This window comes from Lathamus discolor, chromosome 7, assembly GCF_037157495.1.
Source record: "Lathamus discolor isolate bLatDis1 chromosome 7, bLatDis1.hap1, whole genome shotgun sequence".
Lineage (NCBI taxonomy): Eukaryota > Metazoa > Chordata > Aves > Psittaciformes > Psittacidae > Lathamus > Lathamus discolor.
Window position 1 is genome coordinate 73148 of NC_088890.1, and position 27421 is coordinate 100568.

Below are 27421 nucleotides of genomic sequence, written 5' to 3' on the forward strand. Positions count from 1 at the left end.
TGGCAGGTGGTGAGAGGTTGTATTCTCTTCCCTTGTTATTTCCCTTATCATTATTATTATTGGTGGTAGCAGTAGTGGTCGGTGTTACACCTTAGTTACAGGACTGTTCTTATCTCAACCCATGGGAGTTACATTCTTTTGATTCTCCTCCCCATCCCTCTGGGAGTGGGGGGAGGAAGGTGTTGAAGTGAGCCAGCGGCTGCGAGGTTCTGGGTTGCCAGCTGGGCTTGAACCACAACAATCTCATTTGCAGTTTGCATCAGATGCAAAGGAAAAAAATATCAGGATCTCTAGAAAAATAAAGGTTCTGTCCTTTTTTTTTATTTTTTTCTGTTCTCCTCCCCAGATCCTATTAAAGACAGTGTCAAATGTTCTCTCTTTCTCTGTCCTGGCACTTGCCTCCCTGGTACTCCCACCAAAGTGGAGGTGGCAGGGAGATAATCCAGTTGTCATTTACTGATTGCTGCCACAGTGGTTATAAAACCTGAGCACACTCTGGGCTCTGTTTCTGGAAGTCATTCAGCAACGTATCCTTTGCCTGACCTCTTGAGTGTTATAAGCTTGGACCATCTTTTATGCTGTATATACCTTAGGAGACAAATTATGTTCGGTTTGAATATGAACACAGCATAGGCTCCATAAATGCTTGTTCACACTGTTCTTTACACTGAAAGTATTGAAGCACTGAAAGCTACTTCCAAAAGAAACCAATGCACTCGAAGGAAGCTTACTCCAGATGGCTGGTGATGGTATGTTACACTCTTGTTATTACCAATAAGCCATACAGTCTTTTTCTCCAGAAAGTGCACTTTGTTATACCGAAATTTTAGAAGTCCCTTGTCCCTGAAGGAGGTGCTTGGGAGCTGGGATGGGGTTATCTGGATGTCCACATCACACTTGCTTTGCCCTGGAGATGGGCTCAGTCACAGGAATCTCCCACTGCTCTGCTCCCTCACATATGATTGACATGGTGGGAACCCCTGTGGCACTAAAAGCGCGTATCTGAACCCTACACAACTACTTGCTGCTTCAGGGAGGTGCTGAGTTGCTCTTGACCAACCAACAAATTTCTAGCACAGTTACACTGTCTGAATAGATTCAGTTGCATGGCAGAAATACGTTGTAAGTCTGTTACAACACACACCCATCATACCTTCTAGACACTGTAATAGATCTACTCCACTGGCATTTGAAGGGACATTGCCAGCACATCTTACCAACCTAACCAGCTGCATTTCAGGTGTATAAAGAGCCACTTGGCAGAATGGATGGGTACTCCACAGTATCATAGAGCATAACTGAGAGTTCCAGGGATACATTAATATAAATACTTCACAGGAAAGAGCACTCCTCCTCTCCCCTCATGATCACTGCTGGGGCACAGGCCATGAAGCGGAAGGCAGGTGAGATTTATGAGCCTTTCTTTAGGATGCATCACTTCATTTTCAGATTCATTGAAACAAACTACAGGTAATCTGATCCTTATCGGTGCAGAGGACTTGGCTCACACAGTGGAAGTGACAGACCTTAGGTCTGGATTTCCAGATTTCCAGCAACTGGGGTTTTTTTTTTGGTTTGTTTTTTTTTTTTTTTGTTTGTTTGTCTGTTTGTTTGTTTTCTTTTGAGGCAGTTGGTGGCACTAAGGGAAGACAAGATATCACCTGTGTGTGTGGCCAAGTAATGAGCAGCCAAGTGTCCTTATGTGAACAAAAATACATGGTCTTCCTAGACCTTTATTATAGTAACCTTGGCTGGGTATTTTTGCCACTGTTAAATCCCCCAGTTAAATTCTTACACCTCAATAATGCTGACTGAATAAAAATCCTAAAGAATTCATGCAATCACTACCAAGGAAAGGGGCAGAATTTGCTAGGCCATTTGAAGGATAGGTGTGGAATTAAAAGAAGGGCAAGTATCTCTTTGAGAATTGCACATTCAAGCTAGATAAAATACAGCATTTGCCAGTCTGTGAGTCATGTTGTATGAGCTCTCACACCTGCTTTGTGTCTCCACAGTGCTCCCTCCCTTCCCATGCACAGACCGTCTGTGCTCAGACTTGTCCAAACCTGTGTTACGGAAGGATCATACGTAGTAGAGACTTGTGTCTTGATTTTATTAATAAAAAATCAACAAAATTAACAAAAAATAGCTAGTGCTATTACAGTGGTCAGCTCAGCTTGTCTCTCCTTGATGGCTTCATCCTCCGCTCAGTAAAACATCCTTTTCCTTTGAGGTCAAATGCAAACATCACTATAGAAGCAGAATAACTAGAAAGTCTGTATATGCCAGAACACCTTTTCTAGATGTACCAATACATGTTCACAGTGAAGGTAACTACTAGAGTGCATCTATGGTGTTTCTCCCTACTCCATACCTATCAGCAGCTCTGCTAATTATAATGTAACTGGTGCTAAATAAAAGAGTTGGAGTTGTCACCCTGCATTTATTCACTCTGTTTGAGGTTAGACTGTCCCAGAAGGCCCATTGCTTCCTTTGTGGTGCTAGCTAACTCTTGGAATGATTGCAGACAATTGCTGGAGGAGCAGCAGATAACAAATCTGCAATCTGCTCTCATTCAGCCATATTGTGGCTACAGGGAAGAGAATTAGCTGCGGCTACCATGTCCATTCAGGTACTGCCAACTCTGGGACTATTTCTCCCCTTAATTCTCCACACCCGCACTTTTATGAGCATCTTCCATTGCACTGAAGTTTATTTCTTGCAGAAAGTTTCTTTAGCAGGGTTTTTAAAGAACTAAAGAAAAATATCAATTAGCAGAATAAAGAAACACAAGGTTTTGAATTATTTATGACTCCTATATTGCTATATATAGAGATTATATATGCATAATAATTTTGAATTATATTCTATATAACTACAACAGTTAATTTTATAGAAAATCTTAGCCTTATTGGTATAGTTTAAGGTAATGCATTTGTCATGGTGTAATGTTATTGGTGACTCTATTATCTTAATAAAGCAGTTTATTTTTCTGTTCTCAAATACTTATTTGGAAGATTTCTCCAATAGTGGCAGTTTACCAACATCAAAAGCAATCTACATAATCTCTTGGAAAGTGCCAAAACATGTCCAGGTGATTTTCACAGGGTGCATGGCAGCTTGTACTAAGATAAAAGACTTAATGTACGGTGATGGTAATTGTTTGGGCATACCTGAAAAGTTTGCTCTGTGGGTAAGACCTTGCCTTGCATGACAATTACTCTATCGTCCTTTCATAAAATTTACCAAAACCTGTTGTGCCTCAGAAGTCATCATCTGCCACCTATCCCTGCATCCTTGTTGATTTCCTCCAGGCACCTGGCAGTGGGATTAGTGAAGACAGAACTGCCCAGGGCACCGTCACCTGGTGACCAGTTCCTGGGAATAGTTTAAGTCTTCAGGAGCTAGGAATGTACGGACACCACAAGAGTGAAGACATATAAAATGGATGAAAAGATGTGAATTCATTGGAGTAAAACATGCTGGGTATCAGGAAAGTGTTCTGCGCAGGAGCTCTATGACAATATGGAACAGTCCCAGAAGTAAAGACCCGAGTGCTGCTGGAGTGGCTGGAGAAGGGCAGATTGGAGTGGATGGCGCAAACATGTCTGTGCCCATCCCATGTGCAAATGAGACCCATAACATTTTGGGACTTCTCTTTAAACACAAGGCAGTGCCACTGGATTGCAGGACTACTAAAAATGAAGCCCATGCATCAGTTCAGCAATATTGCAGGTTTTGCTACTCTACGAGCCTTTGATAAAGCCATTCACAATGATTATTGCTCTTATATAGGGAGAAGTTCTTCCCAAATTATAATGTGTTCTTAGATTAACAGAATGCAATCATTTACCAGAGAGAGAGATAAGGAGGGCGTGACTCAGTTTCACATCTGGTGGGGCAAACAATTACACATTGCAGAAAGGCTGTGTAAGGAGAAAGACTGGCAAAACTATTAATAAGCCTCCTGAGCTACTCCTGTGTCTGCCTTGTTCTTGCTTTCACTTGCGCTGAGTCCCGTTTGCTGTTGTGGCCATGCAGGCTTTTGGAAGTGCTGTCATGCTGCCCATACTGAAAACCTGCAGCCAGGAATAACGACCAAGAGAAGGCAATGGTGAGGAGCAGTGGTGCTCCCCAGCCCTCCACCTGGCCGCGCCAAATGCACTGGCCAGCTTGTGAGAGCTCCTCACTCTGCAGGAGGGAAGCACTGGTGCCATAAAAGAAAGGCTGCAGAAAACACTTATGCAGGAGACACAGAGCCCTGTCTGCAGCTTGGGGTGAATACGCATACTTAGGGAGTTCCCTCCCCGCTCTCCTTCCTTCCTCCTTCCCCCTTTCTCTTTTCCCCTTTCCTTTCTTCTCCACTCCTCTTCTTTCCCTCTCCCTTTTCCTTTTTCTTTCCTTTGTCTCTTTCTTTCCTTTTCCCTTTCACTTCCAAAAGCCAATGTGAGTCTGCTCAGTGGCCCTGGGAGTCTCTGTCTTCGTTGCCCTCCCACTTACCTTAACCCATTTTTGCCCAGCCTCCTGTCTCTCTAGCACTGGCTTTGAAGCTTTGTTATTTGTTCACATCTGGGGTCCCCAGGTGGGAGATTAGATGAGGCAGAGCTGCGAAAGCAAATTAATAATGTTTCAAAGGAAATGAGAACTAAAGAAATCATATTGTTTGTAACCGATTGCTACAGTATCTGTATTTCACTTTTAATGAGTACTGAGACATTAGTACGATTTTATTACATCCATTTTGAGGGGCTGACTAGGGAGAAACAAAGCAGTTCTTTGGGCTTTTTTTCCTGACTAAGCCAGAATATTAATCCTTTAGAGAAGCTTGAAAAAGTTCAGTTAAGTTCCCACTGCCACTGCTCCTTTCAGATCCTTCTACCTGCCTAAACGGTTGCAGTTGAGCCTGGTAGCAAAAAAAACACAAAGCTTGAGAAATCTTGCGATCTATCTATGCCTAGCAGTTCTGCAGGAGATTCCCTGCCCCCTGACTGGTTACCTCTGGGCAATTGTGCATTTCTTATTTCTGAGCAATAGCAAGTGTCTGGGAGTAACACCAGTGAACCAGTCTGTTCTTTGTCTCTGTAGTGCCTACACTGAGCCCTACAAGGTGTGCCCAGTCTCTGTCATATCGACGGAGGTCGTCACATCAGATGAGGAACAAAAGAGTTCAGAAGATGAGGAGAGCAGCCCTGGTGATCCCAGCCTCGTCAACAAGGTAAAAGAGGAGAAAATGGGGAATGCATGAAACCTGGGGAGGGAGAAACATTTTGCAGAAGAACCTGGATTCTTGGGTCTCTCTGCTCTTTGCCTGGTGCTCATTTAGAAATGTCAGAGCCATCATACCTTTGTGGCCACCATACTCCCGAGTGCTCTAGCAGCAATTTACCCCTACAGCATGTGGCAAAGCCAAAGAACTGCAGTCCTAAGACAGACAATGGAGGCAATGTAGCTAGCAGAGAAGACCTGACTTGAATGTCAGGAAAACATCTCACTTGGAGTTAGCTGCAATCTTGAGAATTTTAAAACTACACTGAATGAAATAATGACAAATAAATTATTGGGACCAGTTCCGCATTGGCTGAAAAATGAAATAAATAATTTAATAGGTCTCAGCCATCTCAAAATTCTCTCATCATGGGAATATGCACTCATGTTTGGGTTTATTTTACTGACTTCTGACGAATAAAACACCTCTTAAACAAATAATGGAGAAAAACACAGAAATGTGACAACAGCCTAAGACCAAACAAGGCTATTTTAACCTCCAGTAAGCAGACTAACAATTCAGTTGTTAAAGAAATGGCATGAAGTAGTTTTAGGCATAAGTTTATCTTTGTTTTTCAGAGATTTGGTGTACGTGTTCGTAAAACCTAGTATGAGCCTAACAGTGTGTGCCTCTGAGTACAAGCATCCAGTGAATAGCCTGTTCGGTATGCATGACACAGATGGGTATGTTCTTCCGAAGTCTTCCAATTTGATCCCCAGGAATGAAGGCTGCATAGGAAAACAGCAAATGCTGATTTCCTACACATCTCTCTGGCATTCATTTTGGCCTGGTCTCTCAGTGTCAGCACAGCACAGCTGTAGCTTCCTGATTGTAGATGGCTTGTGTCTGATCACAGATGTGTTAGAGCCTTCAAAAGTCTGTGCAAATAGCCCTCCAAAACCAAACTCAATGGCTACATAAGAGTCAACTCTGTCAAGGAGAAGTGTAAGTATACTGCTTCTAGACAGACTGGATCTCTTCAGCATTTCCAGAATGTGAAGTTTTATTTAGGGGCAGGTGTAGAGAGAGTGAAGTAGAGGCTTCCCCTCACCAGGACACCAAACTGCAAGTGGAATGACAGTGAAGGGCAAATGAAATTGCTGTTCTCTCATCTGAGGGAGAATAGCTTCCTTTGATTTCCCGGTATGTCATGTCACTTTTAGGTCTACCCTGCAGGGTGCTGAGCTGCCTCTGGTACCAGTGGAAAAGACTGTGGTTTGATCTCCTTGCTGACATGAAACAGTTGCAAGCATTTCTTATATTTTTTTCCTCTAAGAGTCAGAATTTTTTTGGTTGGTTGTTTTCACACTGGTTTTGAAAGCAAAAAGTCTTTAAATTTCTGATATTCCTTGTTAATTTTTTTTTTTTTTTTTATTTCTATTAGCTGACAAACAGTTAGCATTTATGGAGTGTACACCTGTGTGTTATCCAAGCTGGTCAGGTTTCTTAGCATCTCTTAGTTGTGATGCCAGTGGAAAAGTGACAACAAAATTGTGACTTGAGTTCAGAAGGGAAATGCATGCAATCACTATGCACTTGGAAGTAAACTCAATTGCTAAAACCAATGTTAGTGCCTTTTTTGTGGGGTTTTACTCACACTACTAGGAAATGATGGTTTTCTAAATGTCTCCCTTATTGCATCTCATGCATTTTAATTGTTCTGTTGTGCTGGGGTAACCATGCAGTGCAGCTATGCTACAGAAGGCAGCAGCACTTTGAGAACAAGGATGTGCTTCAGAGTCTAGCTGGAGGTATCCCTCCCACTCTTCAGACAAACACAGACTAAATGTCTGTACATGCCTGATAGAGAATCAGACAGGTCTGGTTGGTTGGTTGGTTGGTTGGGTTTTGCTTCCGAAGATAACTGTCAGCAAGGATCATAGTAGCCAGGACCAGACTTCCACAAGCTCCTGGGGAGCTGTCTTAAAATGTGAGTGCAGGCTGTATTTCCATGATGGCTGATGAATAAGTGCATGTGGCTATTTACCCTGCTGAGATGCAGGCCAGGAAAGTAGACATTATCTGATCTGCCTGTTATAAATTCAGGCTGTAGGAAGATTAGCTACTCTGCAATCTACTGCGCTCTACCTACAGACTAGAAAGATGTTGGAGGAGCAATAATTTTATCCCTGGATGACAGGCTGAGAGAGCTGGGCTTGTTCAGCCTGGAGAAAAGAAGGCTCAAGGGAGACCTCAGAGCAGCTCCCAGTGCCTAAGGGGGCTACAAGAAACCTGGAGAGGGCTTTGGACAAGGGCCTGTAGGGACAGGCCAAGGGGAATGGCTTTAACCTGCCAGAGGGGAGACTGAGATGAGCTCTTAGGCAGAAGCTCTTCCCTGTGAGGGTGCTGAGGCGCTAGCACAGGGTGCCCAGAGAAGCTGTGGCTGCCCCATCCCTGGCAGTGTTCAAGGCCAGGTTGGAGAGCAACCTGCTCTAGCGGAAGGTGTGCCTGCCCGTGGCAGGCATTGGAACTGGATGAGCTTTAAGGTCCCTTCCAATACAAACCAGTCTGGGATTCTATGATTCTATGTATAAGCCATTTGCTTAGTAAGCCAAGTCGGGGATCTGTACTTGTATGTGGAACCAAGAAGAGATCTAGAGATGAGATGTGGTACTGAGACACCTTTGTGCATCTTTGTTCGTGTAGCTTCACTAGGATAAGCATCACTTTGGACAGACAAAGGATGAAAACATTCAGTGCAGGGTTCTGACGTGAAGGATGCAATAGATTTAACTTGTTGTCTTGCACTCATGCCAGCCACAGGACAGTGACACAGGAATCTTCCAAGGTGCCATGCAGCCCACAATGGTTTTCCTACCCTACTGCTCCTGCCTTCTTTTATTGTCTTCTCATGCAAATCTTCTGGGTTCCAAGGTAACATCAACTGCCCTGTCAAAACCTGTCTCTAAAATGACAAAGCACAAATAACATGTCCAGTTTCCTGATGAAGTGATGTACCTTGCAGCAAAATCCTCAGGACAACACAGAATGGCTGTACAACACGGAAGAGTTCAGAAGCACTGTCACTTGGGGAGAACTGAAAGGCATGTTGGTCTGGATGGCAAAAATAGTACCATGGATTTTGAAATGAGCTAATCTTGTTGAAACAACTGTTGGAGGCTGGCCTACTAAGAGCTGAATTTGAATTTTATCAAGACACAAACATCCACAAAAAAACCCAGAACCTTCTGGGGTTTATGGGTTTGATTTCTAATTTAAACAATAGAAACTTAGTTTCCATTTAGTTTAGTTTAAATAATGGAAACTTAGTTTAAATAATGGCATGAAACAGCCTAGATGATAAAATCTCCTCCCTGTGTTCAGATATATGATTTTCATTTGCATTGAGCTGGATTCTGCCTGCTGCCTTTTGCTGTCATCAATGAATTCCATGCACCCCATGAACTCCAGCATGCTTCGTTTTTTCCTCAGCTGCTTTCTTCTAGCCTGCTTGCTGGAGAATAGCAAGGCTTGCAGCTTGCAGCAGAAATCCTCTGTCTCTTTTTAAGGCCCATTTTAATATGTAAATATAATTTAAAAAATAGCTTTGTACACACATTTCCTGGTATTGTTTCAGCAGCTTGTCAACTTTGAATCCCTGCCCCATGGGGACCAGATTCATACGAGTGTGGAGAGATTGTCAGGGCCTGCTGGAGCCCTTGTTCTGTGAACAATTCAAGTCATAGCCAATAATTTATGTTGAGGCGTTTTTTACATTATAGGCATTATTTTAAAGATCAGACAAAGAGGGGCTTTCATCTCTACTGTGTCACAGGAATTTTTATTACTAAAAACCTATTTGGAATGGAGCAGGTATAAAAATGTAAAACAGGAGGTGGGTTTTGCATTTCTGCCCTTATTCCACTGCGAGTGCCTTGGCCTCGGAGAAGCTGGGCATTTGTCATCAGAAGTCACCTGGTGCTTTTGGTTCTCCTGCATAAGACTAACAGTGAAAATTCTTTCTTTCTGGTTAAATAAGCACTTTATTTCCTTCTCTTCAGTCTGCTGACATATGATAACAGCCCAGAGAACTCAGATGCAGGGAACACTGTAGGTTTTCTTAACCTCTGTGATTCTACTTGGTTATACTATGAAAAGCAATGTTTTTTACACTACTGATGTAGATTCACTCATTTTTTAACTCCTACTAAGCTAATTTAGAAGATGTCCTGAGCCATTTCTCATTCATGTGTCTTTTATATATGTTCATTTAATTAAATCCTTCCCAGCTGATCAGAAGGTGACCCATAGCTTTTCTATACTGGGCTCTCAAGGTTATCTGATGGTATTTGAGCTGCCTGCAGAGAGGAAAACAAACAAACAAACAAACAAACAAACAACAAAAAAAACCCAACCAAATAACAACAACAAGAAAAATAGAATTAGGGATTCCAGTTAGAAACAAAAACCTTGTATCAAATAAACCAAGGACTTTATCTCCAAGCTCTCAGCCTTCACTCACTAGACAAATGCTCAAAGTTCAGGATGTAGAGCCCCAGATTTTTCCTTTCATCTTTGAGCTGGATTCAGACCTGAACTCTGTGATTGTTTTTTACTGCTAAACCAGACAAATCCATCTTGGACCCACCCAGCTAATGAGCATTAAAGGAATTAAAGGGGAAATGAGCTTAATAGCTCAGATTTGACTAGACACCAACTTCAGACTGAGTTCCCTTTGGCAGAACTTAGTTTTTGCAGCAGAATTTCCAGTTTTAAAAAGGAGATCAGAAGTAGACAATATGATCTTGAAAGTCTGCTTTTGAGAAGCTCATCTCCATGGTGTGAAATGGACTAAAATCAACACATGCTGGTAGGTTTCACCTATTGCTGGTTATGATATGAGTTTTTGAATTGCCCCAGTAGTTTGAGGAAGATGCTGCACATGCTGGATCATCAGCTACCCTCCATAGCTTGTAACTCTCGTGTCAGAATCTTCAAGCAAGAGTCTTCAGACAGTTCTTTTCTTGTAGACACTTTTCAGGACTTCTGGCCAGTTGATCCCTTTTGTCACTAACCTGCTACAGTCTCCAATTGTTACAAAACTGAAGGCAGCCCCAAGAAAATTCTTTTATCACACCTAACCCTCCATCTAGCAGAAGAGAAGCACCCAGCAAGGAGGAGTGAATTTTATGCTGGATCCAGAGAAGATCAAAACCTATCTGATGCAGATTAGAGATCAAATTTGCAGGCAAGGCAGAAAGCTAGGTGCTAGCCTTTAGGTTCATTGTGGGAAAATCAAGCTTTTCAAGGGATTCACTGAGATGATAGTATCAGGAATGCATTTGCCTGCCTACCACTATATTGATAGCTCCACCTGGGGAAGGACAAACACCTGTGGGACAAACCACATGAGGGAGATGCAGCAGAGGCCTCATGGTGGTGTGAAAATTTTCTGAAGTAAGCGTACATGGAGATGAAGCACAGGTTTTGGGATTCCATGGAAATGAGTAAGGGCAGGAACCCATCCGCCAAGTTAAGAATTCATTTTTTCCAGCGTCTTGCAGAAAGCCATGCAGACAGTCCTGTAACAACACTATACAATGTGTTGTCTTGGACTGCGCTTCAAGAGCCATTTCCATCACACTGCTTGATTCAGACGTGTCACACACATGCTAAAGGTATGCTGATCAAACAAAGCAACAGTCTTAAAATTAAGCCTAATAGTCAATGGAAGGCATTTAGACTGTGATCATTGCACAGTTTGCACCACAGTGATAAAAGGCTGGGTCTTCCTTTACAGGGTGCCTTTGGAAAGAGAAAGTAGCGGCTGGGTAAATGGGGTGTTGTAGCCTCAGCTATTTTATGAACTCTGTTATACTTAGCAATGGCATATAGCTAACCCTACATTAAGCCAGTAGGCAGAGGAACAATTAAAAACACTCTCTTAAATGGGTCTGTAAACACAAGATGGAGTTTGAGCTGAAGAACTGAAGTGAACCTCAGAATACAAAAAAAAAAAAAAAAAGAAAAAGGAATGTGATTAATCTGGGTGAGTACCTGTAAGAATTATAGCCTATAAAGCACTCAGGAATTAATTAATACAAATTCTAGGACAAATTAATACAAATCCTAGGACAAGTAATGCAGCCATAGCTGGAAGATAGACATTTCTTTCATGCAGAACACAGTTCTGTCTGCCAGTTAACTGTACGAGAAATCTGAAAGTAGAGTTTAGTCTAAACCCAGCACTGTGTTACAAGGGACCATATGCAGACAGTATATGGGAGATGAGACCTTAGCTGGTGGCAGAATGTGAAAGTCTGTAGCAAGGCAAATAGCATGGAACCAGAGCAAAATGGCATGAAAAATTCAGACCAGAATTCAGACCAGATGTGGCTGGGGTTTTGCCAATGAAAACCCAAAGCATTCTGGCTAGTCATTTAGGACATAGGTCTAATATAGCTAATTCTGTCCACACTGGAGGGGTGCTCATTGTCATTATATATATATAAAATACATGACTTTATATATATGTGTGTGTGTGATGGTGTGCTGAGAGGCACGGCATGAAGGGGAACTTCATACAGAAAGGATCCCTAATGTTGCTCTTGTGAGAAGGCAGCATGGGAAGTGGGATATTTCACCCTTCTCCCAAGTAGCAAACTAACAGGCAGTGGACAAAAAGGGGGGCAACAACCCAGTATGGCAGATGGAGGGGACCTGTGCACAGAACAGGGTACATGAAGCCTATCCACAAAAAATCTCATCACAAGCAGGGCAGCTACTGACTTGTGGCAGCAGTACATCAGCTGCCTTTGCTGCTCCTTATCCATTTCCAGTGGGTGGGCTTTGTTTCCAGACTCTATTAATCATTCTGTTTTGCAAACCTTTAACCTTTACATATTAAAATACACACACACACACAAAAGAAATGTGCTGGAGTTGGGAATGACAGATTTGTGTGCCTTGAGGAAGCACCTGATTCAGGCATATTTCAAGAGACATCTCTTGATTTATATAGCCCGGGAGACAGGAGATGTGAACAGCTTTTCCTTCTCTCTTGCTGATTAGCAGAGCCAGCCTGAAAATGTCACTTGTTCTTGTAATGCCTCAGTTGCTGTTAGGACTGCTGTGACATCACTGTGAGCTGCTACATAGTTCATAATAATTACAAAAGGGGCATTATGAAGTCGCTCAGCTCAGAGGCTGAAGCTTGGAAACTGCTGTAGCCCCTATGACAGTAGTGCTCTTGTGCTGGGTACCATGCAGCTACAATGAGTCTACCCTGAGGAATCTGTGAAGTAAGACACACGCATAGCAAAAGGCTTAGAGAGATGCAGTCTGTCCATGTCAGCATGGCAAGAGAGTGGCACACACAAGAACGGAGCTGCTGTCTTGATTAGTTACCCTGCTTCTGAAATGCAAAACTCAGGTTACTTCCTAAGTGCTCCAGATCAGTGGCTTGCACAGTACTAATGCTCCAGTTTCAGTGAAGTGTTCTGTGACCTACTTGTGCTGCTGTTAGTCCATACAAACTCTGTTCCAGCCCCATGCAAGCAGATTTGCCCCAAGCCCACAGTTTTTAAAGCTGGATCAGGAAGCCAGTCTGGTTCTGATCAAGGTCCTGCAAACAGCTGGGCTCAGAGGGGAGTGTCTGGCACCATCACCAAAGTACCATCTAATCAAAGCACAGCCTAGTAGGGCCCACATCAGATGCCTTGGCATTGCTCAGAACAAAGCCAGAGCATATGAATGACTCAGTATGATGATGTCATCCCTACATTAATCGGATCACTACCACACAGAGAGGGAATCCTGCACTAGTTCAGTGCCACATTAGCATACTCAGCATGGGCCATTAGCCATCTTTCTCCACTGCTCACTACTTGTGCCTTCTCAGCCCGAATATTTGTTCTATCAGAAGGCACAAAAGGGACATGAAACCTAAAATTTCTCAGTTTGAACTTAAGACTAGTACTTCAGCTGTGCTCACATATGTGCTCTGTAAACAGCTGCAGGCTTTTTGGTCTTTATTGTTCTAAACAAAATCTTTCTGATGGTGGTATTCTTCATTAAACATTGGGAATCATGAGCTGTTGGAGAAGGAGAAACTATGAGCAAGTCACAAGTCATCTTCAGGTCTCAATTTTCCATCAGTAAACTTGGTATCTGTTTGGAGGAGGGCTGTAGGGCTTAGTTTTGTCAGCCAATGGAGAGATGATTGCACAGTATCACCTTTGCTTTGCAAGTTATGCTGATCACCTGAGCTGTAGCAAGCTGCGAACCTGGTTAAAGTGCTTTGTGTTTGCAGCCTTGCTGGCACCACCATGCTTTTCAGAGTGGAGAGAACAGGGAGATACTTCAGTTATATATTGCAATTTCATAATGTATATCGCAGGCATTATATTAAGCACTTGGTTTGGGAAGGGTGGGGTGATAAGGCTATGGGATGAGGAGACTCAGTGAAGCTGAAAGCCAAGGGTCCCCACATGGCTGCATGGCCTCCATCTGCTAAGCAGAAGCATGCAGTGAGAACTGGAGTGCCGCTTCTGAAGTGGGAGCTGGGAAGGGACTGTGCTGCAGGGCTGGGGCAGGCTGCAGGGAGCAGGGGTTACTAAAAAGCTTGGCAGTGTTACAGTAATTACTCGGACTTTATTTCAGAAACCTGGTGCTTGAGGGCCTGGCACCCCCTCTATCCCCTATTCCCAGAAGTCTGTCTCCGGACACCCTCGTCAATCTCAGAGTTCATTTCCTGGTTAAACAAACAGCAATTAAGTAACACAAGACAGGCAACGCCCAGAGACACTGTCTCAAACTCGCCCTAGACAGTCCCTGTGACACTGGGGTCCCTGTGTTCTGGCTCTTGGCTAAGATGTGTTAATCGCAGGAGGAATTGCAGAGTGTGACAATGTGTGTATGCAAGGAGAAAATAGGCCTGGCTTCCTGGGGAAATGCTCTCTGCTTCCTAGCACTGCTTGTCCAGAGAGGACAAGCTGGGCACCAGCACTGGGCCAGGTGACCCCAAAAGAAACACACCCCCTTTCATTTTCATCTGATCTGCTTTGCCTGCATAGAGGAAATGGGAGAGAATAGAACTTGGTGCCTTTAGCGTGTTCCTGCAGCAGCTGGGACAACCAGGAGAAGCACATCATTACCATCTTCAAGAGGCGCTCACAAGTGGAACCAGGGTGAAGGGGGCAATCAAGTATTTGCTCCCAGAAAGAAAATGAAACTAAGGAAAACATCTTTCTAGTGCATTCTATTGAACCATAGTGTCATTCTCCAAAAGTAAGGAACTCAAAGCATGCTTTTTGACAGAAAGCACTAGGGAACATACCCTCAGACTCCTGGTGCTAAAGGAGAGATGGATTAGACATCTGAGACTGATTAATAGTTCATTCTCTGTATTTTGTTTGAGCCTTGCAATTTTCATTTGCCTCCCAGTACAAGTACACAGAAATAGACTAAAGATGAAAGAAAAGTCACTGTGACCCTGCTTGTTTTCTATACATGAAGCCTCATTGATTTAGCTCATCATCGTTGGTGCTCAAAAACTTTTTCACTTGTATTCACTACTGATTGGATGGCAATCCTCCTTGGGGGTCCATCGCCCCCAGCATGAAAACTCACAAAGCAGCAAGGGATCTTTAGCCTCCTCACAGAAACAGAGACCCTTCCTTTGCTCATGTGTGCAGTCAATACTGACATTTTTTGTAACATGCTTTGACTGGTCCTTAATTCCTCTGAAATAAGCAGTCGTCAATCCACCTGTTGGTACTTCAGTTCCTCACTTTTGTATGAATACCTAAAGTTATTAAACTGGAAGAATCTTTAAAATGTAACTTCTATCACATATTCCTCTTAATTTATGGAGTGGGGCAAGGAAACTGTTTTATGTTTCAGCTGACCTTGTTACTGGATTTTTTACACTTCAAGTATTCACATGACTGTATTTCAGCTTCCAGCACTTCAGGAAATGTTTCACTCTTTCCTACACTTTTTGCAGCTTATTGCAGGCAGAATGAACCATAAACTTCAAAAAGGGAAAAAAAATCCTGAAATCCAGAAGCTGATCCCTCTGTAGATACGAAAGGTATTCACCAGGATGATGGAATGGGACTTTGAGCAACTCAGATTCTTATATTGTGTGCCACAACACCTGCATCCCCAGGGAATGCTAATGAGAAGGCGGGACAGAGAGTAAAAAGTCTATATGGCATTCATCTTGAACTGGCTTAGACATTTTTTATTGCTCAGATCTGCTATGCAAATTTGGGTTTGGGGTCCTATCAATACTTTTTTATGAGGGCTTCCAATCAAGCTTCATGTTCTCTGACCCCTCCAGCCCCCTTATGCAGAATTTGTGGAAGGAATATAGCCACAGACTTCCCACCTGATTTATACCAAGGGACTGCACCATATCTCAGCAAGTCCCAGTCTCTCCTGAGTAGGCTTTCAGAAGCAGGATCTGTAAGCAATAGGTTTCCAGTGTACCTGGTCTGGCAAACAATGTCATGCACTCTTGCTGTTGAGCTCATCTCCCCTGAGTCCACTTCAGGTCACTTGAGGGCTGCTTTTCTTTGCTACTACTAGACTACTCTTTTAGTTCCTTACTTCAACACTGCTAAGTAAGTCAAACTTTTCCCAGTAGATAGATTCTTTTCAGTAAATATTTCCATGCTTTGGTCATTTCTCAACATAAGGTTGAGTCATGAAATAGGAGCAAAATACTCTAATTAAATGCTCGCACCTCAGAGCCCTACACTTTGCTTCTGTCACAGTTTTCTGTGTCTTCCAAGATGCCTACCAATGAAGTAGATGCCACTGAGATTTCAAACAATGTTGTCTGCTGGAGTGCTTTCTGGAAATATCTATGGCCATTTAGCTTAGACATTTCGTGTAGCATGTAATAAAGCCCTTTGTGCCATTTGCTTCCACATATCTCACAGCAGTGAGAACAGTTTGGAATATGACCAAAATCTCCCTTTTCCATGTAGCTAAGAGTACTAAACACATGGTATGAGACTCCACAGCCATGAAGCTAACCTGTTCAAAGCTAAGCACCTTCTGCCTCTCTGACAAATTCTGGACCTGTAAAAATCATTAGAAAATTTCTCTCCTTCTTCAATAAGAACATGTTTTTCAAACTCGATGTCTGCCTGAGCACCTGGTATAGCATACTATATTGCTAGAATTTGAATTAAAGAAACACCCTGTCATGGAAAGGACTCCAGGATGCCAGACACTGAACAACAAAGAATAAAAGCCTGGTTGCTATTTTTGCTGAAGGAATACGTCAGTTCAAAGTGCTCTCTAACACTGCTTTGCTTCTTGGAATGAGACATCTCTAACTGTCTCTGGTTTTTGCTGTTGACAGAAAGAAGGCCAGTCCAGAGCTTACCTCATTGCCCAGGAGCTGATGTCTTCTGAAAAAGCGTGAGTGAACTGTTAACAAACCTACCTGTTGCTCTCCTAAAGCTGAAGCTATGCAATCCACCCTTCAGCAGTGGTTTGACAGTAATTAATAAAGGTTTATCTCTTTCCCCAGATATGTGGAGATGCTCCAGCTGTTATGTATGGTAAGGAAACAATTTTAATCACTGAAACCTAATTACCCTTCTGGTTAGCTGCAATTTAGAAGACATAAAAGCATTGAAAGGGCTAAGATGAGTTTGAGGAGGAATGTCTTAATGTGAACCATTGCAAAGGAATATGTCTGCCACTAATCTGCTCTTGCTACAGATCCTCAAATGTAGTGTTCGTCATTCACAGAAGAGTGTTGGCCAGCAGTGCTTGCGGGGCCCCTGAGACTCGTGTAAGATGCAGAATAAGCCTAGTGCAGAGATGGTGATAAACAGGAATGAACCCACTGTCTTCAGAAAGACAGGAGCAGAGCTATGAAGCATGGGGATTTGGTTTGAATTGATTCAGTCTGCTTCCCTTAAGCTTATTTTTTCTGACAATGCAGTATCAGTAATATCAAGTGTGTCCTGGATATCCTCACTCTGACACAAGTGGTCACTACGGTCAAAATACAGACTCTGGTGTCAGAAACGCATGAAGGAGCACACACCAAGAATCACTTGTTGTTCCTGACAGAGAGCTCTTGCATGGTATAAACCTACTGGTGGCTTTGTCCCAGGAGACTTTGTGTCCCTTTAACAGAACTGCCACTGCTTTCCCTGGAGACTGGTAGACAGCTTAGGTAGCCTTGCTCTCAATATCTTTCTCGGCTGTTAGCTGCAGGCAGTAGGGAATAACATGCACCACACAAAGCATGCCCCCTGCTGCTTGGAAAGAAATTCCCTGAGAAGGCAAAAAGTACCCCCCAGTTATTCCTTGGAGGACACCCCAAACCCTAGCAGTGTGCAGGAATCCTGATGGGGAGAAAAGGAATGTATTGCATTATTTGACACTACTGTACATTATTTGACACCAGCAAAGACATAGTTGTAGTTATTCACTCTCCCCTGGGCAAAGTCCTTTTGGATTTCCAAAAATACCATTGAGGAAAAAAAAAGAACAAGGAGAAAACCATCTGCCAGCTTCTGAATCAAAACAGAAGAGAAATATACACAAAGGAAATTACCATGCACAGAGAGTATTAGCCACTCTGCATCTTCATTAGATGCATCTCATTAAAATATGCTTAATGTATTTAATTTTCCACTTCCAAGCACATTTGTACTTTGGTACATTATGGACAGCATGTAAATTCAGGACTGAACTAGAGTGTGTGTACAGTGCACTGTATTTAGTGGAGGTGTCTAGGAAAGGCCTCTCCTTTGCATTCTATCCTAGCATTTCTCATATACCTCTAGGAGATAAAACCGGCTCACTAACATGGCCTGAAAAGTCCTCAATATAGGTCCAGATCTGGCTGTACACCATCCCAGCTGCTGTAGCATGTTACTCTCAGGCTGCCTTGCCTATGCTGTTGCTGGACCAGGAAAGGGATGCTTCAGGACTTTCCCAGTCCCTTCAGGACTTACTCTGCCACTTCCTCTTTCCTCTGGTAAAACCCTGTGTGGTGAATTTGGCTCTGAGGCTACATGTGTAAATGAGTAATTGCTACATTTTTACAATAATTCTATTTTCTGCCTGTAGAAAACATTTGAAAGGAACAGGAAGTGTCATTTTGGTGCTCTTTTCCAACTTGACAACATTAACATGGGACAGGGGTTCTGGTTTATATCTGTGCTAAATTTTTCTGGTTTTAAAACACTTATGGATGCAAGTGTTGGACTCCAGCTGGATGGACTCCAAACTGCTGGTAATCCCTAATAGAAAGAATCTTTATAAAAATTGCAGCTCATAGATTAGTCAGGGAAAACCTCTGCTTGACTGCTAAATTTATCTGCCTCAGTGCTCCAGAGTTGGCTCAAGCTATCAGGGAATGAAAACATAGATTTTTCCTGGCTTGATTAAAAAATGCGACTACTCCCTGCTCTCCTGTTGGGGAACTCAGACACTGAGCAGCAATGTGTTTCCTACAGAAAATAAGTGTCATTACCTGGAGCATGGCCAGCCAGTCCTGAGGGAAATTTGGTCTGTTTTAATCATACTTGATCATTAGGTTTGCATCAGCTGATTAATTTATCAGAGAAAAGATACCAGTAATAGCACTCCTATACCTGGGCAAGTTCTTCTATTTCTGCCAGTCATCAATTTTATTTGGAAGCATTTGTTTGGATTTTATATATGTTTCAGTCCTGTAACAGAATTTTTCACTGAATCCTATTTTGCTGGGATTTGTTTCCCTGCCTGCCATCCTACTGGAGCAGAGGGATCTTATGAATGTTTTGCATATGCTCATGATTTCATTAATTACAAAAGTCAGAGCACCAAAAGAGGAGTTAGAATTTCAAATTAAAATAAGAGATAGAGCTAAACTAAACCCTTGAGTGAATGCATTGGTTTGCAAAGTTAAGCCACTTCCAAGTTGTGAAATGTCAAAATCACTGTAACCATACACTCTTCACTTTCCCTGTCCCAGTTCTCATTGTCTCAAGTTAGAAAGTTCAGAGAGATCTGCATCAACTTGAGGATGAAATTTTGGGTGCATAATTTTGATTAATGATTTTCTTCTGCAGTGGAAAAGTATCCTTCTTGCCCCAGCACACACTCCTTTAAGGTTCCTGGAGGGTTTTTTCAGCATACTCAATAAGCAATTTTCTCAAACAAGATTTAATTGTTACTATGAGCTGGCTTTCAAAGTAGTGAGGAAGTATGAACTGCACCTGGGTTGGAGACTGAGAGGAAAGAGCAACAGCCAGTCTGTTTTCACACTCCTTCTAGTTCAGACACTCCTTAGTTTAGAAGAGATCAAAAATCTTAATGGCAACAGGATCAGAGGGTTCATGTCTGTGTAGAAAGCCACAGTCCCACACTGTTACCTTTTCCACCCCAACTGCTGTTTCATCTTTGTATTCAGCTGTTGCCCAGTGCATTACCCCAGAAATCTAGAGAAACCATTACCAATTTTACGTTGAAGTCCATCAGACTGCAGGGGTATGTTCCTGGAGTTTTCTCAGAATCAGGTATTACTGCCTAGCTGAGGCTTTTCAATACTATCATAGTGCAAAAAGTTACAACGAATCAATTGCTCCTTTTTTGCATACTTGAATAGCCTTAGGAATAGTCACATCAGTAAAAAATTGTGCTTCGCTGTGCACTGGCTGTTGACACAGGTCCCACTGGCAGATGTCACAAACAACCACAGTGACCACAGAGTCACCAAACTGCCCTCAAGGTACAACACCCCATTCACGGCCAGTTAGGACCAAAGGCTTCCTTAACAGCGTATCTCAGCTCAGGCAAACATTTCTCTCTGGTTTTCATCACCAAGTTTCTCAAGAGAACAGTTTCTAGATGCTCATATTTAAGTCTCAAGTCTCATCTTTTATAAACCTACATGCTGGTAAGAAAGGCACAGAATTACACCACTGCTTTCAGAAATGAAAATAAAAGGCTTTTCTTAAGCCTGCAGCAAAAGCAGTTTCCCATCTAATTCCCAGGCTTGGCTGGAGCTGCTATTCATTCAATGTAACAGAATCTGTTTGCCCTTTCAGTAGAGACTTTAATAAGTTGATTGATTGCCAGAACGATGACATTTCTGTACACCCACTCTGCTATTGAACTGAAAGAGTGGAAACATTGTGTTAGCTCACAAACCCAGTATCAGTTGGTGTGGTAGTAGTGATAATAATCTAAAGGGTTAGCTATTATTTGCCCTAGTCAGAGGTAATGTGATTCTCTGGAGCAGGGAGCTTAGAACTCTTTCTGGACTGAGCAGATGGGACTGTCAGGGCCTTGCAGTTCAAGTCCCTGATGTCTTGGTACTCACTATTTAGTTTTCAAAAATTGATTAGCCTTTGCATTTTCTTCAGGGTCATTTAATCCTCAAACTTTGTCATTCTTTTCTCCCATTTTTATTCCCCAGTAACGCAGGCTGCACTTGTCATCTCTTTCTTAGTCCCTGTTCCTAAACAAAATGCTGCAAGTTGCTTTCTCAGCCTAATGTTTCACACATCACCTCTGAGAACCAAGAGTTAGGTGTATTTGCTTCCCTTCAGCCAGTCTGTTTTAAATGACTTCACTAGAAGTACAAAAATCAAACTGTGTGTGAGTGACTGTCACTGCCTCAGGATCCCAGTCCGTACAGGATCAGTCATCTGCTTGATAGTGTACTGTGTTCACATTTATTTTGTCTTTGGCTGTTGTACATAAAATCACCATTTTTGCACATAAACCCCTTTGAAGTAATTTTTACTTCAGTCCAAGGCATTTAGTGAATTAAGGTACCTAAAAGGACAGTTCTGCACTGAAAAAACCACCAGCCACAAGACCTCCCAGTTCAAAAAAAGTTGATCCTGTTTCCTGGTTTGCATTTTCCTCATAACAATGGGCCACAATTCTTAGAAGCACCAAGACCCAGATTTATTCTTCCTCAGCATTTGAAGACATAGATAAGAACATGATATGAATAGACATAACATGTGCTGGTTCCCCAGCCTTTGGAGAAGAAGCTTGGGATCCAACCTTGCTCTGGACTGAAAAATATATCTTAGGAAAAAAAGAACCAATCATCTTAGTGCTCAAGTCCCTAACCCAAAGATATCTAAATGCAGATTACCATGAAGTCAAGCTAGGTAGTTAAACTCTATACTTTCACAAATCTTGTGGGCAGCACATCCCCAAGAACAGAAAATAAACATCTAACTTAGGAGCCACTATTACACATTAGACAAAACAGAACTCCATCTTTCAGATTATTTACCCTTGCAGGGAATGACTGCCTGAGCCTTTTTTGCTACTGTGAATTTCTTGGATGATGTTCAAAGTTCTGCTAGACCAATCAAGTCATTACTTTCCTAATGAAACACTTTAGTGACTGGAGCACACAAATAAGGGGTAGCTGGCTGTTAGACCCTCTGAAGCTCTTATCAAAGCCTAAAGACACACTGCTACAAGAGAATCACAGAATCACAGAATCCCAAGGGTTGGAAGGGACCTAAAAAGATCATCTAGTCCAACCCCCCTGCAAGAGCAGGGTAACCTACAGTACATCACACAGGAACTTGTCCAGGCGGGCCTTGAATATCTCCAGTGTAGGAGACTCCACAACCCCCCTGGGCAACCTGTTCCAGTGCTCTGTCACTCTTACAGTAAAGAAGTTCTTCCTGATGTTAACGTGGAACTTCCTATGCTCCAGTTTACACCCATTGCCCCTTGTCCTATCACTGGATATCACTGAAAAAAGCCTAGCTCCATCATCCTGACACCTACCCTTCACATATTTGTAAACATTGATGAGGTCACCCCTCAGTCTCCTCTTCTCTAAGCTGAAGAGACCCAGCTCCCTCAGCCTCTCCTCATAAGGGAGGTGTTCCACTCCCTTAATCATCTTTGTGGCTCTGCGCTGGACTCCTTCAAGCAATTCCCTGTCCTTCTTGAACAGAGGGGCCCAGAACTGGACGCAATATTCCAGATGCGGCCTCACCAAGGCTGAGTAGAGGGGGAGGAGAACCTCTCTTGACCTACTAACCACTCCCTTTCTAATGCACCCTAAGATGCCATTTGCCTTCTTGGCCACAAGAGCACATTGCTGGCTCATGGTCATCCTCCTATCCACCAGGACCCCCAGGTCCCTTTCCCCTTCACTACTTTCCAGCAGGTCAACCCCCAACCTGTACTGGTACATGGGGTTGTTCTTCCCCAGATGCAAGACTCTACACTTGCCCTTGTTAAATTTCATCAAGTTTCTCCCCGCCCAACTCTCCAGCCTGTCCAGGTCTCGCTGAATGGCAGCACAGTCCTCTGGTGTGTCAGCCACTCCTCCCAGTTTTGTGTCATCAGCAAACTTGCTGAGGGTGCACTCAGTTCCCTCATCCAGGTCATTGATGAAAATATTAAACAGCACCGGTCCCAGCACCGACCCCTGAGGAACTCCACTAGTCACAGACCTCCAGCTAGATTCTGCGCCATTGACCACAACTCTCTGCCTTCTTCCTTTCAACCAGTTCTCGATCCACCTCACTACTTGATCATCAAGCCCACACTTCCTTAGCTTATCTATGAGGATGGTGTGGGAGACAGTATCAAATGCCTTACTGAAATCAAGAAAAACTACATCTACCGCTCTACCATCATCCCTCCACCTAGTCACTTCCTCATAGAAGGCTATAAGGTTGGTCATACATGACTTCCCCCTCATAAAACCATGTTGGCTGTTCTTAATGACCCCCTCATCCTTGATATGCCTAGTGATGGAGTCAAGAATAAGTTGTTCCATCACCTTTCCAGGGATGGAGGTAAGGCTGACCGGTCTATAATTACCCGGGTCCTCCTTCTTGCCCTTCTTATAGATTGGTGTGACCTTTGCCATCCGCCAATCCTCAGGCACCTCGCCCGTTTCCCACGACTTACCAAAGATGATGGAGAGTGGCCTAGCAATGACCTCCGCCAGCTCCCTCAGCACCCGTGGGTGCATTCCATCCGGACCCATCGATTTACAGATGTCCAGTTTGCATAGCTGATCCCTAACCCAATCCTCATCTACCAAAGCAAACTCCTCCTTTGTCCTGACTCCTTCTGGGGCTATAGCCTGCCCTCACTTACAGTAGGCTGGGCTTTTGTCCTATTTTATTTATTCATTGTTGTCTCCATCAGCAGTGGGAAAATAGCTCTGTATTGGCCAGGCAGCTTCTGCAGTGGGAATGCTGAGCCAAAATAGCCTTCAGATAATCTGCGTATCTCTTACAAGGAGAGGGAAGACACCCTAGCACATTTGGCATCAGGAAAATTCCCTGTAACAAGCCCCACTGATACAGTATTTGCAATGAATACTCTACACCTTGCCAGTTCTAAAACTCATTTGCAGTGTTTTGGATGAATCTGTGTATTTGTCTGCCTGTGAGTGTGTGCTGAGGTCAGGGTTCCTGACCCATATTGTGCCCTGCAATGGCAGGATAAGAGACTAATTGTGTCTGCTGCGATAGTATTTTCTGCTGCTCATCTGGCATCATTTCTGCTGAGCTCAGCAAGGAGAGATTTAGGAATATCACTGCTCAGTACAGATCAGGGGTCTCCCATTCCGCTACATGAGATGTGCCACTTTCTAATTCAGGGGTTCCACTTTGACTTTCTCTATCAGGAGAGAGGCTGCTGGCCCTAATGAAGATACCTCCAAGAACCACCCATGAGTCAGACTTGGCTCACAGCATACTCTACAGCATCTCATTCCTGCAGTCAGCTTCAAGATGGAGACTCTCTTCTTGCCCTTTGAACTCCTCACCATCCCCTCAGGTGTAATGCCTAGATGTCCAAAAGAGCCCTGGATCCTTGCAATATGCAGTATCTGTTGAATCCACCTTCATTTTAGAAATGAAAGTTAAAGCCTGCACCATTTTACACGACCAGTGGAGATTTCAGTCGAATAAAGTTCGGGCTGCAGTAAGATTTCCTGTTGTCCTCCCTGGCCCACTCACAGAGGCTCAAATATGCTTGCTTCACAACATTACCAGTTCATTAAAATGTCAGTGTGACTCAGGAAGCAATTACAATTCTAGATATACATGCAAAATAGTTTTTGGACGTAGGCTTCGTTATTTACTGAAGTGTATGGAAGTACAGGTGCCAAGGGGGAGCTGTGCGCACACGGTAAATGGTGTGTACAGACGGGATGTCTGCAGCTGAAGAAGTGCCAACATCCCCACCTGGGGAATGAGGCAGGAAAATGGCCACAGTTTTCCACTAATGCAGCTGCTCTGCACATGCCTTTTATGTGTGTGTGTACATATATATATATATATATATATAGGCATACAGCTATAGGCAGTTTTTTCTCCTAGATAAACCATGCGCCTGATGCAGTGGTTTAGCTGACAAGAGATTAGTTTTCACTCTTTTCACTAGGGTCCTGCAAGGTTAAATATTTTTAGGCTAATAAAGACTAACTGGCAGCAGGGCTGAAATGCAGAAAGGACCACAATACGTACGGGATGTATCCATCCTGCAAAATGGCTGTTGATGTGCATACAGGATTGCCACAACTGAATTTTGCAGCTGGACTCAAAGCATATTCAGCCCTATTACTGGAGAGATTTAATACACAGCCTCACTGTTTCTGTATCTGCTCATAACATCCGGGAAGCAAAACCCAGGACTAACTTTGTCCCATTAACTACCCCTTTTGCCTTCGTATTAGAATATCAAATTTCACACAGATGTTGAATCTCAGGCATGTTAGGGATTTGGCCATTGGATGCCTGTAAAGGGCTTATTTATGGGTGTCTAAATGTAATGGAAAGTTTTATGCTTCAAAAATGCATTTTTATACCACAGTTTCAAACCTTCTATGTCACTCAGTAGCTTAAGTTATGCTTTCACATGCACACACAAACTGGTGTATGTAGACTGGTGCAAGTGCAGACATAGGACAGGGGTCAGATCATAGGCTCATACACCCTTGGAGCTCTGTGACCATCATGCCAGAGCCTTGAACTGAACAGCTTCAATTTACGCTGCTGTTCTAAACAAGTTTTGACCTTGGGAATGGTACAGACCCAGTGTTTGGTACCTTCTGTGTTTGGATGTGTGGCTTGGGTGACAGACTTGAGGACCTTCAGGTACCATGACTGATTACAGTTAATGAGACTGCAAAAGCACTTTGCATTTGATTTATGGCTTCCCAGGCACTCAGCATTTTCAATAGTGACACCATTCTTATTTTTTTTAATGGACATTTATAACGATTCCTGTCATGCTACAGGGTGCTGGTAATCATTAGGAAGCTGGCTACCCAGGCAAGTGGAATGAAATCATTTGTCTGAGAATTAACTATAGTGAAAGGCACAGGCAAGTAATGGCTAATTCAATTCACTGAGATGCTGTGGGAAAGGAGTGTTAATCTTGTTGCTCAGCTATGGTGGGAAGTGGACAGATTCAGAGCTGTTCCATGTTAATTTGGAAAAGATTACATTTCTGTAACATAATAGGTTACCTAAGCACACCAGTAGTGAACTTAGTACATCTTTTTACTTCTCCAGGCACAATAAGCTGTAAGCCCCCTTTGGATTCTTTCCCTTTCCCCAGTCTTGATTAATTGTGATAACTGAGGACTTTGAAAGGTTGCAGATTCCTTTGACTTAGGAAAAGCATCCAGAAGATGGACTGACTGTCTTACTTGGGTGGAAAGCCTCTGGAGTGTACACTGGCTGAAGCAGGTAGTTGGACAGGCTCACTCACACATCAGAAAAAAATGGGAGCTGGAATAGCACAACATTGGGTTTATTTACGGTACTGGGGCAGGATACATGGAAATCAGACCCAGACAATTAGGAAACACAATATGCTTTCAGAAATGTTTATGATCTTGTTTTATCCAGTATATAGCTATTCAAAACCAAAACTGTCCCCATGATCTTTTTTTTTTTAACCTAGTTCTAGTGGCTTTCAGCAAAAAAAATGCTTCCTCTGTCATTGTTGCTAAAAACCCACAGGGTATGTGTGACTTTCCTTTGGCTAGTATCTATCAGCTATTCCAGTCATTCCGGGTCATAGTGAGCCACTGTGTACATTGCTGTTGACAGTGTTACAATAGAAAAGCCAGGACTGAATCTGAGGAGACTGAAAACTGCTCTTGCCTGGAGACAGTTCCTACTGGTGAGGTGAGAGAAATGTTGAAGATCTTTGCCCAGAACCTCTCCTGCTCCTGACAGAACCTTTCAGCATGACCACAGTCATACCAGCCAGATCCTGAGCCCACTGAAATCAATACAGCTACCTTGATTTAATCAAACCAAAGTGGACCATCCAATGTAAGATATGGATCCCCAGTGAACCATACTCTGTTGAGCTGCTCATACCTGTAACATCAGCAAGTTTCACGGAAATAATTTCCTTCAGACTCCTCTTTAATTACTCCACATATAATACTTACTAGACAGTAGGAAAAGTCATGAGAAATGGCATGGTAAATCCCAGTATGGCCCAGAGAACTTTGTAAGATTGTCCCTAGAAGTTCAGGGAACAGAATGTGACTTTTTGGTAATAGTTTTCATGATCACTAGATCCTGACAGAGGAAGATAATCAACCTATCCCATCTTGGGTCAAGGCCAGATGAAAGCAGCTTGGCGTCTTTCAATGAGCTGTGCAACCTTAGAAGTTTTGTTTTTATCTAGCCCCTGCTTCCTGTCACAGCACATGTGGCCACATCACATACAGTGGGGTAGAGGCCAGGAAATGGTCTCTGGGTGGAACAATCCAGCTGCCGTTTCTATTACCTCATGCAGCAACATCACCTCGGTGGCTGCTAAAGCAGCTGCGTTTTTTTTTTTTATTCTGATTAATTGGCTCCTATGGACTCACAGAGAGTGTTTTAATGTGTCTTTGAAAAAACATTGGTTTGAATAATAATGCACTGTTTGCAGAGTATCACGTGGAAAAAATACATTCAAAGCATGGATCTGGCTAGACTGGTCAGATGCTAAAGCTTTCCCTCACTAGTTCTGGGGCTGAGGCAGAGCTTATTGTGAACCTGCTGGAAGAACAGCTCCTGGTGTGATGGCCTTGGGCTGACAGGATGCAACCAGGGCTTTAACACCAGCTCTGCTGTGCCTAGATGCTCATCAGGACCTTTCAACCCTTACAGTTAATGTGTCCTCTCCACTGAGCTGCAGTTTTGATTATTTACTAGTTTTCACTCTCACATC

The 27421-nt window shown here is 43.1% G+C and overlaps 1 protein-coding gene across 4 annotated transcripts in view; it reads left to right on the forward strand.

The window, feature by feature from the left end:
• FGD5 (FYVE, RhoGEF and PH domain containing 5) overlaps nucleotides 1-27421 on the forward strand; it is a 93728-nt gene that overhangs the window by 29372 nt on the left and 36935 nt on the right. For all 4 annotated transcript variants that reach the window (XR_010614317.1, XM_065687331.1, XM_065687329.1 and 1 more), the window contains exons 3-5: nucleotides 5086-5215; nucleotides 16584-16642; nucleotides 16755-16785. Coding sequence is in view for 3 of the 4 variants with exons in the window: in XM_065687331.1 (XP_065543403.1) it covers nucleotides 5086-5215; nucleotides 16584-16642; nucleotides 16755-16785 (220 nt within the window). In the remaining variant the exon portion in view is untranslated. The remainder of the gene's footprint in view (nucleotides 1-5085; nucleotides 5216-16583; nucleotides 16643-16754; nucleotides 16786-27421) is intronic.